The sequence below is a fragment of the Cyclopterus lumpus genome, chromosome 15 (assembly GCF_009769545.1).
Source record: "Cyclopterus lumpus isolate fCycLum1 chromosome 15, fCycLum1.pri, whole genome shotgun sequence".
Lineage (NCBI taxonomy): Eukaryota > Metazoa > Chordata > Actinopteri > Perciformes > Cyclopteridae > Cyclopterus > Cyclopterus lumpus.
The window spans coordinates 9,010,243-9,026,652 of NC_046980.1; the positions used below are offsets into that span (position 1 = coordinate 9,010,243).

The 16,410-nt window shown below is 39.9% G+C and overlaps 1 protein-coding gene across 1 annotated transcript; it reads left to right on the top strand.

The window, feature by feature from the left end:
- Positions 1-387: 387 nt before the first annotated feature.
- Positions 388-3,294, top strand: LOC117744294 (G-protein coupled receptor 26-like). Its single transcript, XM_034552491.1, has 3 exons — positions 388-1,058; positions 1,977-2,090; positions 3,045-3,294. Exons 1-3 carry the CDS (start codon positions 388-390, stop codon positions 3,292-3,294), a joined length of 1,035 nt encoding a protein of 344 aa, XP_034408382.1.
- The last annotated feature ends 13,116 nt before the right edge of the window (positions 3,295-16,410 follow it).

Genomic DNA, 16,410 nt, shown 5'->3' on the forward strand with positions numbered 1-16,410 from the left:
CGAAGTACTTCCATGTTCCTGTCAGAGCATCGTGTCAATGCGCAATTGCGCAGCCAGGAAACCCTAAGCCGTGAGATCAGAGACAAGAAGGGGGCTCGTAAACTACCGCATTGCATGTCGGAAAAAAAGCCTCCTGCTGTGACCCAATTCCCATGAAAATGCCTTCCAAATGTTCTCATTATGATCAGGTGAGCATTATTTCTCTATGACTTCCCTGCGACTTGATCTTGGTATTGGAGGGACCGCTTCGTTTAACATTTGGAAACATTGGGAGGTAAGCATGCCACTGTATTGGACTCATATATGTTGTGGCAGCAACTCACGATGACAGTTCGCAGGACGGTGGATGCACTCATCAACAGTCTGGATATTTCAGGGGGAAGCACCATGGACGCAGCGGACATAGTTGCTTCCGTTTTGGTTGTGGGGGTTATTATCGTGTCGCTGCTGTCCAACGTTGTGGTGCTGATCTGCTTTCTGTACAACCCGGAGATCCGCAAACAGGTACCCGGTCTTTTTATCCTAAACTTGACGTTTTGCAACCTGTTGCTAAGCGTGTCAAACATGCCACTAACTCTGGTCGGGCTCATCACCACGAGCTACCCCGGAGGCAGCGGCTTCTGCCAATTTGTGGGTTTCCTCGACACTTTTCTCACCACTAACTCCATGCTGAGCATGGCAGCTCTCAGCATCGATAGATGGGTGGCAGTGGTGTTCCCTCTGAGCTACCACTCGAGAATACGGCACCGGGACGCAGTGGTAGCGCTGGCATACACGTGGATCCACTCACTTTGCTTCTCAACAGTGGCCACCTGCCGCTCCTGGGTCGGGTACCATCACCTTTACGCATCGTGCACGCTCTGCAATGTCAGGGCGAAGGGAGCCGGTACGCACTTCATCATTTTCACGGTGGCTTTGCACTCTCTAACTTTCCTCCTCACGCTAATCGTGTTGTGTGTGACGTACTGGAAAGTGCTGAAAGTTGCCAGGTTTCACTGTAAACGCATCGACGTGATCACCATGCAGACGTTGATGCTGCTTGTGGATATTCACCCCAGGTAAACAATCATAGAGATGCATTCAGTCTACTCCACTCGTCCCTTTGATGCATTTTGTATTTCACTCAATTGATTTCTATCTGTTCCCTTTCATTTGTTTCACTATGAATAGCATTTCAGAAGGAGCTTTTTGATCCCGTGGAACAAATTAAGAACATGCTCCAAAGAATGTTACGACATGCTGGGAGTTTAAGACATAAATAGTTGGCCAACCAACCTGCACTTAGAGTGTATATAGAATACCAAAAGGATGCTGGTTTAGTTCAATTGGTTAAACGAATTGAGCAATTTGGAAAGGTCACCATGGATGCTGATACACATTCTTCCATTCTTACCCAATATATTTTGTAGTTATCTGTAAAAGAAAAAAAAAAATATTATTTATATTTATATAAATATATATATATATATATATATATATATATATATATATAATATTTTATATATGTATATCTAATAAAATAAGTTAATAAGTTACAGTAATTATTTCCATTACTACACTGTAAAAATAAATACTATTATCTATTTTAAACCACACAATGTATACACAAACCCTTCTGGGGCATCCCTTTATGTCACTAAACATGAATATAAAGGTATACACTGAGGATGTTTTAACTCTGTCAAGCCTGTATGCAGTCAGTTTTTACATTATCATATCTCATTAAGGTCAGAAATGCCTTCATCATTTTTTGTACGTATCTATCATTTGCTATATCCAATCCTGATGTACACTTTAAATGGATCTCTAATTGATATATGCACATAATCCAATGTAATGCCCAGAGATAAAAGGGCACAGTTCGCTGCTTTCTTCTCGTCCATCCCTCATGCTTTCTCTGTGGACTGCTTCATTGTGGCTGCAATGTCTCTGATCATGCCTCCTGGGTAGATAATGGTGCCTGTTTGCTTTGGCAGTGTGCGGCAGAAATGCTTGGATGAGCAAAAGCGGAGGCGACAGAGGGCCACCAAAAAGATCAGTACTTTCATCGGCACATTTGTGGTGTGCTTCACCCCACATGTCATTACAAGGTGAGCAGAGATTTACACAATTGTATTATTGTAATGTGTTTTTTTTTGTGTGCTTGTGAGAATGTATGTGTGAGGTATTTAACACCATGTACAGTATCATCCTCCCACCAAAATAAATGCTTAACATACAATATAAAGGAGAATGAACTACAGCGTTTGCCAATGCGTGGCAATGGAATAAATTTGAATTATCTTCCCCGTTCAGCCTCATAAGTACAACTCTCCCAGGACTTTCTTTGCCTTACTTTATCGCTGCTAATGGGCTTCTACTTGCCTTATCTTTTGAATACAGATGGCGATAATTATTTTTAATGCTCTCTTGTTATCTAGTAATGTTTTTAACTGCTTCCTTTTCATAATGTCATAGCTCACTGGTTCTACACTCATTTCTCATCCTTGTTACTGAGTTTCCACAGCTGGGGAGATGAGCGAGAGAAAGAGGAAAGAGGGAGATAGCCAATGAGTCAGTGATGGTATCACTGGCTCTCATATATGAAACCCAAGTATTAGTGGTGGAAACCTGTCAGAAGCTGTTAATATTGTGGTATGGAAATAGAAAAGAAGCGTATTAGGAGCTATGTGCATAGTGCTGAGACATGTTCTACTGAAGGAGATCTCGGCAATTAAGAAGACAGATTGACGACAAAACAATGCTCCTGTTGGTTTTCACTTCGTCTTTCATTTCATTTATCAGGACAAAATAAGTGTCAGGCGCATTATTTTAACCAGCAAGAAGTCTGGAAGCTGCAAAACTGACACCCATCAGTTCACATTCCCCAACAGAGTGGTGACATTTCCGTGGAGCGATATGATGACATTTTGTCAATATTACAGCTCCGGGGGAGGGTCATTTGCTTTAAATGTCTTGCACTAACACTGATCTAAGATATTGGCTTGCGTCTTGCTTATGGTGTGTGACCTTTTTTCTTCTCCTTTTGTCTTTATTTGAGGTAGAATTGTAGAGCTCTTCTCCCCAGGGCCCATAAGCCCTCATTGGGGAGTGCTGTCCAAGTGTTTGGCCTACAGCAAGGCAGCAAGCGACCCGTTTGTCTACTCGCTACTGCGTCACCAGTACAGGAAGACCTGCAACCTTCTGGCTAACAAAGTCCTCAAGAGAGGTCCACTCAACTCCTCCTCCCTAAGGATGGAGAACAGTGCAGCGAGGAGCGACAACACAACCAACAGTAGATTGAACTCTGCGTGACGGTGTAACATCAGAGTGAACTGTTAACGTTAACGTGTTGAAGGACAAGGCTGGAAATATTCTCTATTTTTTCTTCCATCCATCCATTTTCAATACCGCTTATCCTCATTAGGGTCGCGGGGGCGCTGGAGCCTATCCCAGCTGACATAGGGCGAAGGCAGGGGACACCCTGGACAGGCCGCCAGTCCATCGAGGGCACATGTAGGGACATACAACCATTCACTCTCACATTCACACCTATGGGCAATTTAGAGATCAATTAACCTGCAGCATGTCTTTGGACTGTGGGAGGAAGCCAGAGAGCCCGGAGAGAACCCACGCTGCCACGGGGAGAACATGCAAACTCCACACAGAAGGACCGCTCCGACCGGGAATCGAACCCTCGGCCCTCTTGCTGTGAGGCGACAGTGCTAGCCACTACACCACCGTGCAGCCCTATTTTTTCTTATTATCTGCAAATCCCATGAAAAGACTAAAACCGACAAGACAACTTTCCCAAAACCATGCATTCCGTACTGAGGACACACTTTTAATAGGTCACAAATAAAAAAAGGCCAATCCATTTTCTTGACAAGGTGATCACAGCATTTTTTTTGCAACTGTTCCTTAAACTGAGGTAAAACGTGTGTTTACAGTGTAAGACTTTCTGTAGCACATTTGGTACACTAGCAATCTTTACAGCAGCAGGACTGCATACATAAGGTCAATGTAAAATAAACTACACTGCCCACGTAATGAAGGAACATGGCACGTGTGGCTCACAGATGTATTTTTAATCGTGTTTGCAGGCATAATCAGTATAAAACTTTGGGGAAAAAAGGAAATAATAATCAGTATGATCAATTCATTGTAAAAAATATAGAATATCCTTTAAAGAAGAATAGACCCACCACTTTTGTAGGTTGTGTGTAGATTGTATTGGCATTTAGCATTTCAATACAAAAGTAATACCGTCTTTTTCTGCAAAAAGTGATAGTTTCTATTGAGCTTATTTCATAGCATTCTGGTAAATGTGTGTCAAATAGCCTGTGTAACATGGAAAGCTACATTATGCTAACTCATTTGTGAATTGTGTCATTAAAGGCACAAACAGGAGTGTAGCCTCAGCAGGAGTCAGTTATCACTCCAAAATGGATTAGCTGGTCTTATATGTGGAATAACACTATGGACAACATCTAAATCTACAGTATTAACAGTCTCTAATGTTGTTAAAGGTTTGGACAAATCAGTCTAATGTATTACCTCAAGTCATAGTTGTACATTACATACATGGTGTAAAAACAAAATCACTGATTTAAATGATTGATTTGGCTAGATAAGGTATAGTATATATGTTTGAGGGATAATATAAAATAGATGTTGCATTTGTGCGCCGCACTGATGGTTTAATTAAAATGACTGTATGTTGTAGCTGTGAGTTCTAAAGTGCCTTTTAGCATAAGAGCTCGCTGACTTAATCTTAACACAACAAAGGAAACCTTCACATTCTGTGTGATGGAACCTGTGATGCAGTTTGGTCACATTGTAAGAAGGTTTTAAGTGATTTTAATTTAGTAATACCGCCACATTGAATTGTTGCATTGAACAGGGTGAAATGTTCTTCAAATGTGGTAGCAGCTATTCAGTGATGTGTAATTAACATTTCAGCTCCGTGTGAGCGGCTGTGTGACGTTGTAAAAAATGATTAATTTTGACAACGCTGGCACGTCAAGATGTTGAGTTTTTATTTTATTGTGACAGTATGAAGACTTTTAAAGGCTGAAAAACTATTTATTTTTGTCAAAACTGTGTCTGATTTTTGCTAAATACATTTATGAATATTGCAATAAATGCTGTGCATTTTGACATTTTAAAACCTCACAAGTTTCTTCTAATGCATTTATTAATGTCTGTATTCATTGCTGCACGACCTGAATAGACATCTAAGCTAATTTCTAACAATGCTTTACCAAAAGACAAGTCTGCCAAATCTTAACACCTTTTCTTCTCCCACGCTGATTAGGAGAAGGAATAATTAATTTGAAATATAATTTAAGATGTGTTCCACCCACCACTGCTGCTGTTGATGTGGCAGCAGAACAAAGACTTTCTACAAAAGCTCTGGAGCTGTGAGTTAAAGGCTTTTTAAATTGTAGAGCTGCTATAGGGAGTGGACAAAGAAGAAAAGGAGCCAAGAAAAAGAGAGGGCAGGAGGCATTACCTAACCAAGTCCATGCAGCTGTGACAGTACTAAAAAACACATGGATTTGTATCCTCCATCCACCTCCTCTTCATCATAAACCAACATTCAATCATTCTATCGTTCAAAACCTTTCTGGTTAACCTCCATTTAACAGCTTTAATAACAAACACCTACAACAAAGTATATTCTATCTCCATCAAAAACAGGAGGCAATCATGACTCGTCACCCATTCAAGCTGCCTCCACCCAGGGGGGCAAAAGCTACATTCATCATATCATTGTATTCATTAGTGCTCCCCAATCTAGGGGGATTGCTGGAGAGTATTTAGAAAGTTTGGAAGGATCCCTAGTCTCTAATCTCCTTTGGAGAGTCAGTGAGTGGGTGAGAGGCAGACACCAACCTGCCAAACACACAACGCCGCACACAGAACTTGTGATTAAGCTACAGCAGGAAGTACAAGAAAGCAGAGGATGAAGGCTGGGAAGACAAATGCACTGGCTGACTTCACACAACCCAATGTGAGGGCAAGAGTGGTTTTTCCTGACTCGTAAAGTAAAGGTTGTCCCTGTAAGACCTCATCACATTTACTGAGGGGATTCCATCACGTCACATACATCCCATGCTGCCACACAGTCACAGTGCAGCCACCGTCTCCACATCTGACTTTATTTCGCAAGCTATATCGATTGCCAAACAGGAAGTGACATAGTGCATGGCTGAGTGTGGCACGAAGGTGTGAAGCTCAGACCGTAGACCACACTTGATAGACACACAAAAACATCCTGACAAAACATCCTAAAAAAGTGACTACAATTATTTTGGAAAAACATGTGCATAATAACTTTCCTAAGTAATGAGAATTCAGGAAGAGAATAAAAAAAGATATGAATTAGTATTTCTTTTAACTGTCTCGTAAAAGAAGATCCAGTAACTTGAACAGCAACTTCTTTTAATGAGTGCTGAACTGCATCAGTGATGACTCGTCCACAACTCACTGACATAACTCACCTCATTGATCTTTTGCCAGTAAAAGAGCACACAATCATACTCATTAATCATACTTTAACAGACGTTGCACATCAGCTGGTGTTCAAACATCAGAAATCCCATGTTCGCGGCAGCCAAAACAAGAAGTTATAATGAATACTGTAAATGCATTATTGTTTAATTTACTATCAGTCTTTTGTTTTTGCAGTCTTTGCTGTCAACCTCTGACAGGCTTGTTCATATAGCTATCGGACTGGCTCATGGAGTCATGGAAATGTGGGACCCAGAAGTCACGGTATTCCCAATTCCCTGGAGCAAACATCCTGCCCTGCTCACGGGACAAATAATAAAAGACCATCTATCTCTGTCCAGGAATGCTGTAATTGCTTTTGCTGTGGTTTGTAAAAAATGTGTTTAAAAACAAAACCTCTATGATACAGTTTTGAGGACATGTGGACTTCAGACAAACAGTTTTTTTTTTCTTTGATTTTATCCAATATTTATGAAAAAATCAAACCTCATAAACACACAGTGTCAATTCAAATAGGAGATAGTGCCGTTCAACTGAAGTCATGAAGATCAAACACACTTGATTCAGAGGGTAATCCACCATAAGGGCAAAGTGGGCTCCACGGGTCTATGGACAGCACAAATGATCTGCATTAAATTACATTGTAATCCATTCAACACATGTTGAGTTATTTCACTCTGAGACACACAAATGTCAACCTGCTGATGATAATAGAGGACGGATAACCAAAGTAATTAGGATTTATCCTCTGGGTACTATGGATATCTGAAAAAGATGTATTGGCTATCCACTCAATAGTTATTGAAATAATAGTAGGATAGTTATTGAAAGTTGCCACATTTTATTTCTTCAACTAAATGTAAGTCGCTTTGGACCAAAGCATCTGACAAATAAACATCTTGATTTTACAGATATGTTAGACATTCCCATGCTCTATATGAGCCCCAATCAAAAGGTGCTGAACTTTTTTTTTGCCTGGCAGCACTCTGCACCACGTTAATAATAACTTAATCCATATCTGCCCTTTACATGAACATATTTGACCAGTGTCCAGCTATATTATCTATAAGATCCACCGGTTCAGCAATCGCTTCAAAATAATTAGCAGATGGGTTGTAATAAGTGTTTTGAAATCACTTACTTGTTCAATATATTATACAATATGAGCAACTCCTTCTACTGTAATCTCTGTTGTGTACATTTCGGATTTTGATGCAAGAGAAAAGGAAAGTGAAAGACAGGCTTACACACATGTACAATAACGGTTATTCTATATAAGGGCACTTTACATACAACAATTACACAAAACAGAGTCTCTTCTCCTGCAGCTGCTTCACATCTTCAGTTGGCTGCTCCTAAAGTCTCCAGTCACATCCACAGCCGAGTAATGCTGCTCTGCATCAAACAACAGCAGAACTCCAGACGAGGGAATTCAGCACTGTGTGCTTATAAATAGATCAGAGGGTAAAAAAAAAAGAAGCTCCAAATGTTGTTATTTCATTCCAAAACGCAAGACAAGACAGCCGACAAGGTGTAACCACAAGGCTTTTATTTGCATGTCAATACCAAGTGAATCGAATGCTTGCTAGGAGTGTGATGAGTGCGTTTTGAAGAATACTCAAGATTACTCATTTTGGACATCCATATTAACTTGGCCAAATGTGAATGGAGTTGGATTTTCAATTGAACTGCTGCTGACAATGAGAGTATGACATATGTGGATTTAGTCCAGAAAGGTAAATAATCTGTTGTAGAATGATAAATAAATACAGAGGGAAGGATACATGTATTATGTGGAAAGGTAAAATGGTCAATAATTCAGTTTGTTTTAAAATGACTTCTTACAAATATATTCACTTTTGATCTAAGCTACAACTACATGTTATATGAACTGAGCTGAGAAAGTATCAGCTGCATCTGAACATCTGGTTCAATCAAACCGACACACAGTGCCACACATGCTGTCTTGTCTTAATTTCCTCAGTTAACATGCTGCCCATGTTTACCAGTGCTGCCCAGTATACAAGGCACATATTCAGACAGCCGCCTTCTACTTCATTGATGGAGCGCTGCACGCAGACTCCCAACATGCTCACATTCCATTAACTTGTCTCTACAGTGTTTTTAAATATAAATTAAATCCATTTATTTTGCCCAACATCCATTTTAAAGTATATAAAGTATATGGCTTTATGTGTCTCAGGCAATAATTGGAGTAATTAATGCTCCAATGGCACTATAATAATCATTCTATGAAAACTATTTTTACTCTTCTATCCATTCACTGTCACTTTATATCATATAAACACACAGTTGTACTTTTACCATGAACCCTTTGATAACCTCCGGCTGATGTTATGAAATGCATTTGACAGGTGATCCCACCTTTTTCATTTTGCTGCTGTCAGCTGCAGTGATAGCTGTGTGTGATAAAAAAATGGTGCCCAAAAGTGACATGAGGTACCATTAGAAATCCCATCAGACAATAATTGAGGCCAAAGAGGGGCACGTCTAAACTGACAACGAGACGACCTATCCTTTTTTAAAAGTGTGTTAGAGTTCAGAGAAAGTAAAAGTCATCACTCAGGGTCATGTTATATTTTAACAGATAGCATTCGCAGTTTCATGCCCTGTGAGAAAAAACAACAACAACATATCTTCTCATGCTGAGTAGCACATTGTGGTGAGGAGAGTGTGACGTTCCAATGCAACCAGATGTGAGAGCAGCTCAGTTACCATATATGTCTCTTTCCAGGCCCGTTCCACTCAGCCAATGCCCTCAACCACAGAGGAAATCTGAAAGAGAAATCTAAGGAGGAGCCATTATACAGACAGAGAAAACCCAATGGGAAGGGATCCGGAATCTTTCAACTGGACAGAGAACAAAAAACGATCCACGCAATTATTGTTCCAGCCAGCTAAGAACCCGTGGCTTAGGGAAAATCCATCACGCTATTTCATTATGAGAGACCTCAGCCGTGGAAAAGATCGGAGACAATGGAGCCACTTTCTGGAGATCGGAGGACGGACATGAAAAAGCAGTTCTCACAGAAGGTCAAATAAACATTCGTGCTTGTGTCCTGTGAAAAGGAGAATTACTGTCAAGTGAAAACACTTGATAACAATAATGAAAGGGAGACCTGGGATTGCAGAGACAAAAAGAAAAAAAAAGGATTTAAATTATCTAACGAGAAAGGGAGATGATCCAATGAATGCATGGGTGTCCTGAGTGCTCCAGTTTCCTCCCACCACTCCCAACACATGCAGCTCAGGTGAACTGGAACCTGGAGGTGTGATTGCTTTGTCTGTGTGTCGGCTTCATGAGACTGCCAACCTGTTCAGAGCCTCTCGCTCGGTGAGAAAATGGGATAAGCTCCAGGATAAGTGGGTGCAGATAATCTTGCTTAATGTTTTCAGGTTTCAAAACATCATCCAGTGCTAAAAAAAGAAGAAGAAACGTTTCCAAAGCTTTAGTACTATTTTTAGTTTTACATGCAGCTGTTTTTTATGCATCATGTTATACACGTTAAGTTATGCTAGCAGCATGGTTTTCTGAATGGCAATTTTGGTCCAGTCTGGAATATCTCAACAATTGTTGGATGGGATTAAATTTCAAATTTGGCAGTAATTTCCATGGTGCACCAACGGCTCATTTGAATGACATTGGTGATTCTCTGAATTTTCCTCTAGCACCATCATGAGGTTGTGATTGGGATGTATCAACAACTGTTGGATGGATTTGATACATTTGATACAGTCATGGTTCCTTTAATTCTTAACTTTGACCGAATATCTCCAAACTATTCCCATCAACTTCAGCTGAACTTTGTGCTTAAGCAAATGTTAGAATGTCAAGATATAAAGCTAAGATGGCGAACGTGGAGCAGCTTTTATTTGCTATGCAAATGGGACACAGTGTAATTCATTACAGTAGTGGAAATACGGTTGTGGAGTACTAATGGTGTATGTGTGTGTGTGTGTGTGTGTGTTCAGCTGTGCAAACTCTCAAAAAAAAGTATGCATATTCAAATAGCACACACACACACACACTCCCCCCTCCCCACCTCCACCCCCCCCCCCCCCCCCCCCCTCCCCACACACACACACACACACACACACGCAGTGAAACCTTCACTCAATTATAATATAAGCAATATCATCACTGACAGCAGCTGACATCCATTAGCAGGCGTGTGTAAATGTGTGTGACTTTTTGTGCACACATGTACGTGTTAACCACGAGAGAAGAAAACCACAACATAATGCAAGTTTGGCATTGCTACGTAAGAGTATTATTTTTGAATGAGGCACATGATATTACAAGTTACTTATACATATAGCATTTTTATATACATATTCGCCAGTAATAATTGTGAACATGAACTGTGATTATGATTTGATAACTCTGTCAATACCAAATGCAAACATTGTATAACAAAAACAACAAAATAGATTAATATTTCATACGAATCGGAGTAATAATTTGTCACATTATCCCATCATAGAAGCGACTATCATTGCATTTTATGTTGGAAATAATTCCTACAACTGAGAAGAATGAATCAGAAATAAATCAGCAGCAGCATTGATGACAGATGCAGAGTGATATTGACAGAGAGAAAAGAGTGTGTTTGTGTGTGTGTGTGTGTGTGTGTGTGTGTGTGTGTGTGTGTGTGTGTGTGTGTATATGTGTGTTTCCCATTTTATTTGGCACTAAACACAAGCTTAAGAAAAGCAAGCGGTGACCTAAAACAAAAAAATGTGTTCGTTACTCTCTTTTTTTAATAGGAAGGTAAAGAAACTTTCCGTTATTAATTGCCATTTTGTCTATACCGGCGCCGGGTGGTATAGGGAACTTTCCCATACGCTTAAAAACAAATTGCATAATGTTATCAGATACAGGTTCAATGCTCCTACTAGGAAACATATTATACTTATATACTAGTAACAATTAAGCAGACCCGTTGAAGATAAAATTAAACAACTGAAATGTTGGAAGCCAACATAAGTGTAACACAAGAGCAAGCATTATGGTCAAAAGTAAAAAAGCAAGAAGCTCACTATTCTATACTGGGATCTCCTTATGGAACAGCATGCTCCTGCATATGAATCAAAGCCAAACAAAGGCAATTTAAAACTAAAGGCGGATATGCGAGTGTTGATGCTTCGTGTTTAATGGAGGGTGTTTGAACCATGGACCTTTATGTTCAGGTTTGTTTGTCTCCATTGATTTCTGTTTCAATGCACTGTATCTGTGTTCTCCATTGTATTCCTTGCTTGGTTACTCGTTAACCTTCATTTTGTTCATATTTAGCAGGATGATTTAAGATTTAGAACAGTGGACTGGAACTGATAGGGCCTGTCCTTGAGTGACACATTGTTAAAGCATAATAACACATACCTCATCCACCTATAATTAAATCTTCCAGAGTCACACGCTTTCGTGCTTTCGTGATTGTCACAATTTCACTTCTGTGCATGTAGCGCAGCGTGTGTGAATTCTTTGTAACACTGCCATGGAGTGATGCTAATTCACTAAAAAGTTGAATTTCTCAGTTCAGTTGTCTTGAGGGAAGACATAAAAAGAACAAAATAAGTCAGAGAAAATGTGCAAAATGAACACAACAATAAATAAAAAACTCAAAACAATGTTAAACTTCAACGCTTACATTTACTATGCAAAGTGCATGCTATCCATGCATTAACAACTAGGCTAATCTAAACACTGTAGGAGTTTTGGGTGACGATTAAATCTTCACCAGTCTTCATTTCAGAATAAAAACATCACACAGAGAAGGATTCGAATGTAATGTAATGCACAGGGAGTTGGATTATTCATCTTGCTGAGCACAAATACAATATCACAGTCATATAAATATAGAAAAACACAAAAAGCAGTGACTGGATCATGAAACACCATTTTAGAGATGAGCTAATGGTGTATTGCAATTTTCTGAGATCCCAGGAAATGTTAAACTACATTGAGGGAATAGGGACATTTGTCTAAAAAGTAACGATACAGTGAGGAAAAGTTTTTCTTCCTCATAATTTAGAAGATTTTAATTCAGGAAGTTAACTGATTCTATATATATATATATATATATATATATATATATATATATATATATATATATATATATGTCTGTGCTCTTGTATACATCCAACTATGAATACAGACTGAGACATACAGTGTATTCTTTTATTAATGCCGTCAAGATGTTGTCATAACTATAAAAGAAACACCTGTATGTGTACACACCTGTGGTCTTTGCACATTGTCACTCATACAGAGTAGCATGCATTTCTTTGTTGCAAAAATGATCACAAAAAGGTTGCCTTTCTCCGTTTTTTCCTGCATGAAATAAACAGTGCCAGTGGGCCTCTCTGTTGTGCAATCAAATGAGATAGCAGGATGAATTTCCTTTCACTGAAATTGAAGTCATAGCACAGTTCAACCATGACTGATTGCCTCTGCTCAGGCCCAGTAGTACACAGAGATTTATCTCGTTCATTCTTTTACTCGGTTTGTCTCGGCGAGCGTGGAACTGAACATGTCGCCTTTAGATGTCGCTGGCTGTTGTTGCTGCTGATGGGTGGCCATGAGGAAACACAGCCAATACACACAGTCGCTTGTGTAGCTCATTCAACAGAGGTTAGATGTTTGTGCTCTGTGTAAATCAATGGTTAAACCCCCCCCCCCCCTGATACAATTATTCACGTAACATTTCCTTTGTTTAAAAATGCACTAAGCCAATGTCTTTATATGGACAAGACAGAAACTATGAGACTATGGGGATAATCCTGGAGCTGTTTCATATATAGAACAACTCCTGGGAGCCCCAGTGATCTTCACATTTCTGATTTAATGATCTTCACATTTCTGATTCACCGATTCTCGGCATTCAATGTCAAACCTGTGGATGTAGTATTTATATTGGGTGTCATATTTTCGCCTTTGAACATACAGTTTTCCCAAAATAGTGTGTCGCTTGTTCTTGAGGTTATATGTAATGTTTACACTGAGAGGAATCTTCAGTTTTTCGAGTTCCATCGAGTCGAGGATCATTTAGTACATACACTATCTCCAATTCACTCCGACAATGAATCGCCACCTCAACATGGCGGAGGGATCTGTGTGCCCCAGTGACCCTGGAGGCTGTGTTGGCAGTGGCAATACCTCCTGGTAGGGTCTCCCAAGGCAAAGTAGTCCCTAAGGACGTGAAATGCCACGAGGTGCGGGAGGTTGATTGGTACCAGCTAGATATAGTTGGACTCACCTTCAAGTCTAATCTAGTTCTGGAAACAAACACCTGGTGGCGCGCTGGTTTCTATGCTTTTCTAGAGTTGCCCGGGGTGAGAGGCTCCAGGCAAGTGTGGAGTTTTATTGGAGTTTCCCCCGGAGAATGACAGGGTCGATTCTATAGCTGAGGAGGAAGTCTGTGACAGTTTGTATAAGCCGAAAAAAAACAGGTCTGAGCACCCGACCTTCTTTAAGTCTATGGGTGGCGTCCTGGAAAGAGCACCAGCTGGACTCCTGGAGAAACCTGGAGGAACTGATCTGAACCTAAAGTCTGATCTGAACCCAAGTGGTGCTTTGTTGTTGGACTTCTGTGAGTCATGAACTTGGCCATAACAAACACCATGAATTGGGTGGTTCATAACTGTTCTTGGTTTTTGAAAAACAGGGTCTCTCGCTGTCGGAATCTGTAAACCAACTGTATGTTGTCCAAATTATATATTTCAACAATAATGTCGTACAAATTAAACCTTTGTAAATACAAGCAAGTTGTGTTCAAAAGAACGAGGGTTATTTTCTTTCTGAGTCTACAAAATTGCAAGCTTTCTAAATCCCCTAAACGCACCAAGACTCGAAACACTCAGCGTATGCTCGCTTTTACACAAACTTCAAATGTTACAGTCAGACTGACAGGGAGGATTCAGCAATTTGTTATTATTATTATTATTATTATTATTATTATTATTATTTATATATAATTTAGTCAATTAGTCAAGTTTGAATGACTTTCATCATAAAAAGTAATATAAATACTTACTGGATAATTTAGGGTATGCTATTTTAGGCATTCCTCCTATAGCTAGGGCTTGAGAGGTTAATAGTAGGCTTAAGTCATAATCATCACATAAAAAAATTACCATATGAATCTGAAAATGTTGGTGGCGTTACAATTATGAGAATGATTCAGGATTAGGTCACACACACACAACTAACGGGAACATCCAGGTGCACGTTTAAATGGACAACAGCACGTTTTGTTCCTACTACCTGTTCTGAACAAAACATATTTTCAGACATTTGTTGTTGGGATGGAAAAGTAAGCCGATAAGTGGGTTGTTTTTCACACGCTGACCTGAAGGAGCCCCGACAACTCTTGTAAAGTTTGGGTTATCGGTAAAAGCACATATAGGCATTTAGCCAATTATGAAGCTTTTATGGGCTGCACGGTGGTGTAGTGGCTAGCACTGTCGCCTCACAGCAAGAGGGCCGCGGGTTCGATTCCCGGTCGGAGCGGTCCTTCTGTGTGGAGTTTGCATGTTCTCCCCGTGGCAGCGTGGGTTCTCTCCGGGCTCTCCGGCTTCCTCCCACAGTCCAAAGACATGCTGCAGGTTAATTGATCTCTAAATTGCCCATAGGTGTGAATGTGAGAGTGAATGGTTGTATGTCCCTACATGTGCCCTCGATGGACTGGCGGCCTGTCCAGGGTGTCCCCTGCCTTCGCCCTATGTCAGCTGGGATAGGCTCCAGCGCCCCCGTGACCCTAATGAGGATAAGCGGTATTGAAAATGGATGGATGAAAATGGGATGAAGCTTTTCGCAAAAAATGTTGTGGTTGTTATTACTATTACTGCTTGCTCATCTGCCAGATTATATAAAATGTTGCACTCTCAGTGAACTAGAGAGAAGTAACTTTTGAAGCTTCAGTTCTTTGCGAGTTAAACCTTTCACTCCCCCATCAGTGCAATCCTGCCTCCTAGAAAATGTTTCCAGTACACACAACAAACAGGCCATTATTCTGCCCATTATTATAAGAGCTGCAAAATGGGTCTTGGTTTTACTATTTTTTTTTACGTGTATATATAACCAAAACATCTAACCTAAAGTATGCATATAACCTAAACAGTAAAAAACATCAACATGATTTGCCAGTAGACGATAGGCAAGACTCAAATTTGAGCACACATATTTTTAGTCGGGGACACCCCAGAAAACTGTACAGCTCCTTTATTAAAAATGTAAAAGGTTATACTGTACATATTTTCATATATTTATATTTTCAACAGATTTTTTTTCTATTCTATATTTATGTTTCTTGACTTTTTTGATTTGTATTTCCTCTTAATATGTTTATTGCATGCACCTTGTATGGGAAAACCAAGCCTGCAATAAACCTCATTCTGATTCTAATCTAAATACATGTTGTGGGACATGTAATGCTGACTGGGCATACACTTAATTTACAAAATAAATTAAGTAACGGAACTTACAGAACTCGCTCCGACTTCCCCGAAGACTCAGTTGGTTACAACCTAACAGTGGCAGCATAAATCCTAACTCCCCGTCCACAGTATTTATACTAAGCTAAGCTCAGCTAACCAGCAGCTGGCTGTAGAATTGCATTCAAACATATTTTAAAAAGTGATTCAAGCTTATTGGCCAATACACAAATCAGTATTCCAGTACAGCTCTATCTCCTTCAGTAGCGTTGAGCTTCTAGTGATTGCTATTCATCATGTTCTCCATTGATTCACTAATCAGCGATTCGAGGATGCTCGAAAACTTCAATTGCCTTTTTTCCCTCCCCAACATGCCTAATTTACCTCAGGTCATCACAGATGAGTCGCTCAAAAGAGCCAAACAAAACAAAACAAAAGCATGAAGATATTTAATATCAGTGC

Coding starts and splice junctions, on each gene's coding strand:
- LOC117744294 (XM_034552491.1), top strand. CDS start 388: ATGGACGCAGCGGACATAGTTGCTTCCGTTTTGGTTGTGGGGGTTATT. Junction 1,059..1,976: donor CTTGTGGATATTCACCCCAG/GTAAACAATCAT, acceptor TTGCTTTGGCAG/TGTGCGGCAGAAATGCTTGG. Junction 2,091..3,044: donor ACCCCACATGTCATTACAAG/GTGAGCAGAGAT, acceptor TATTTGAGGTAG/AATTGTAGAGCTCTTCTCCC.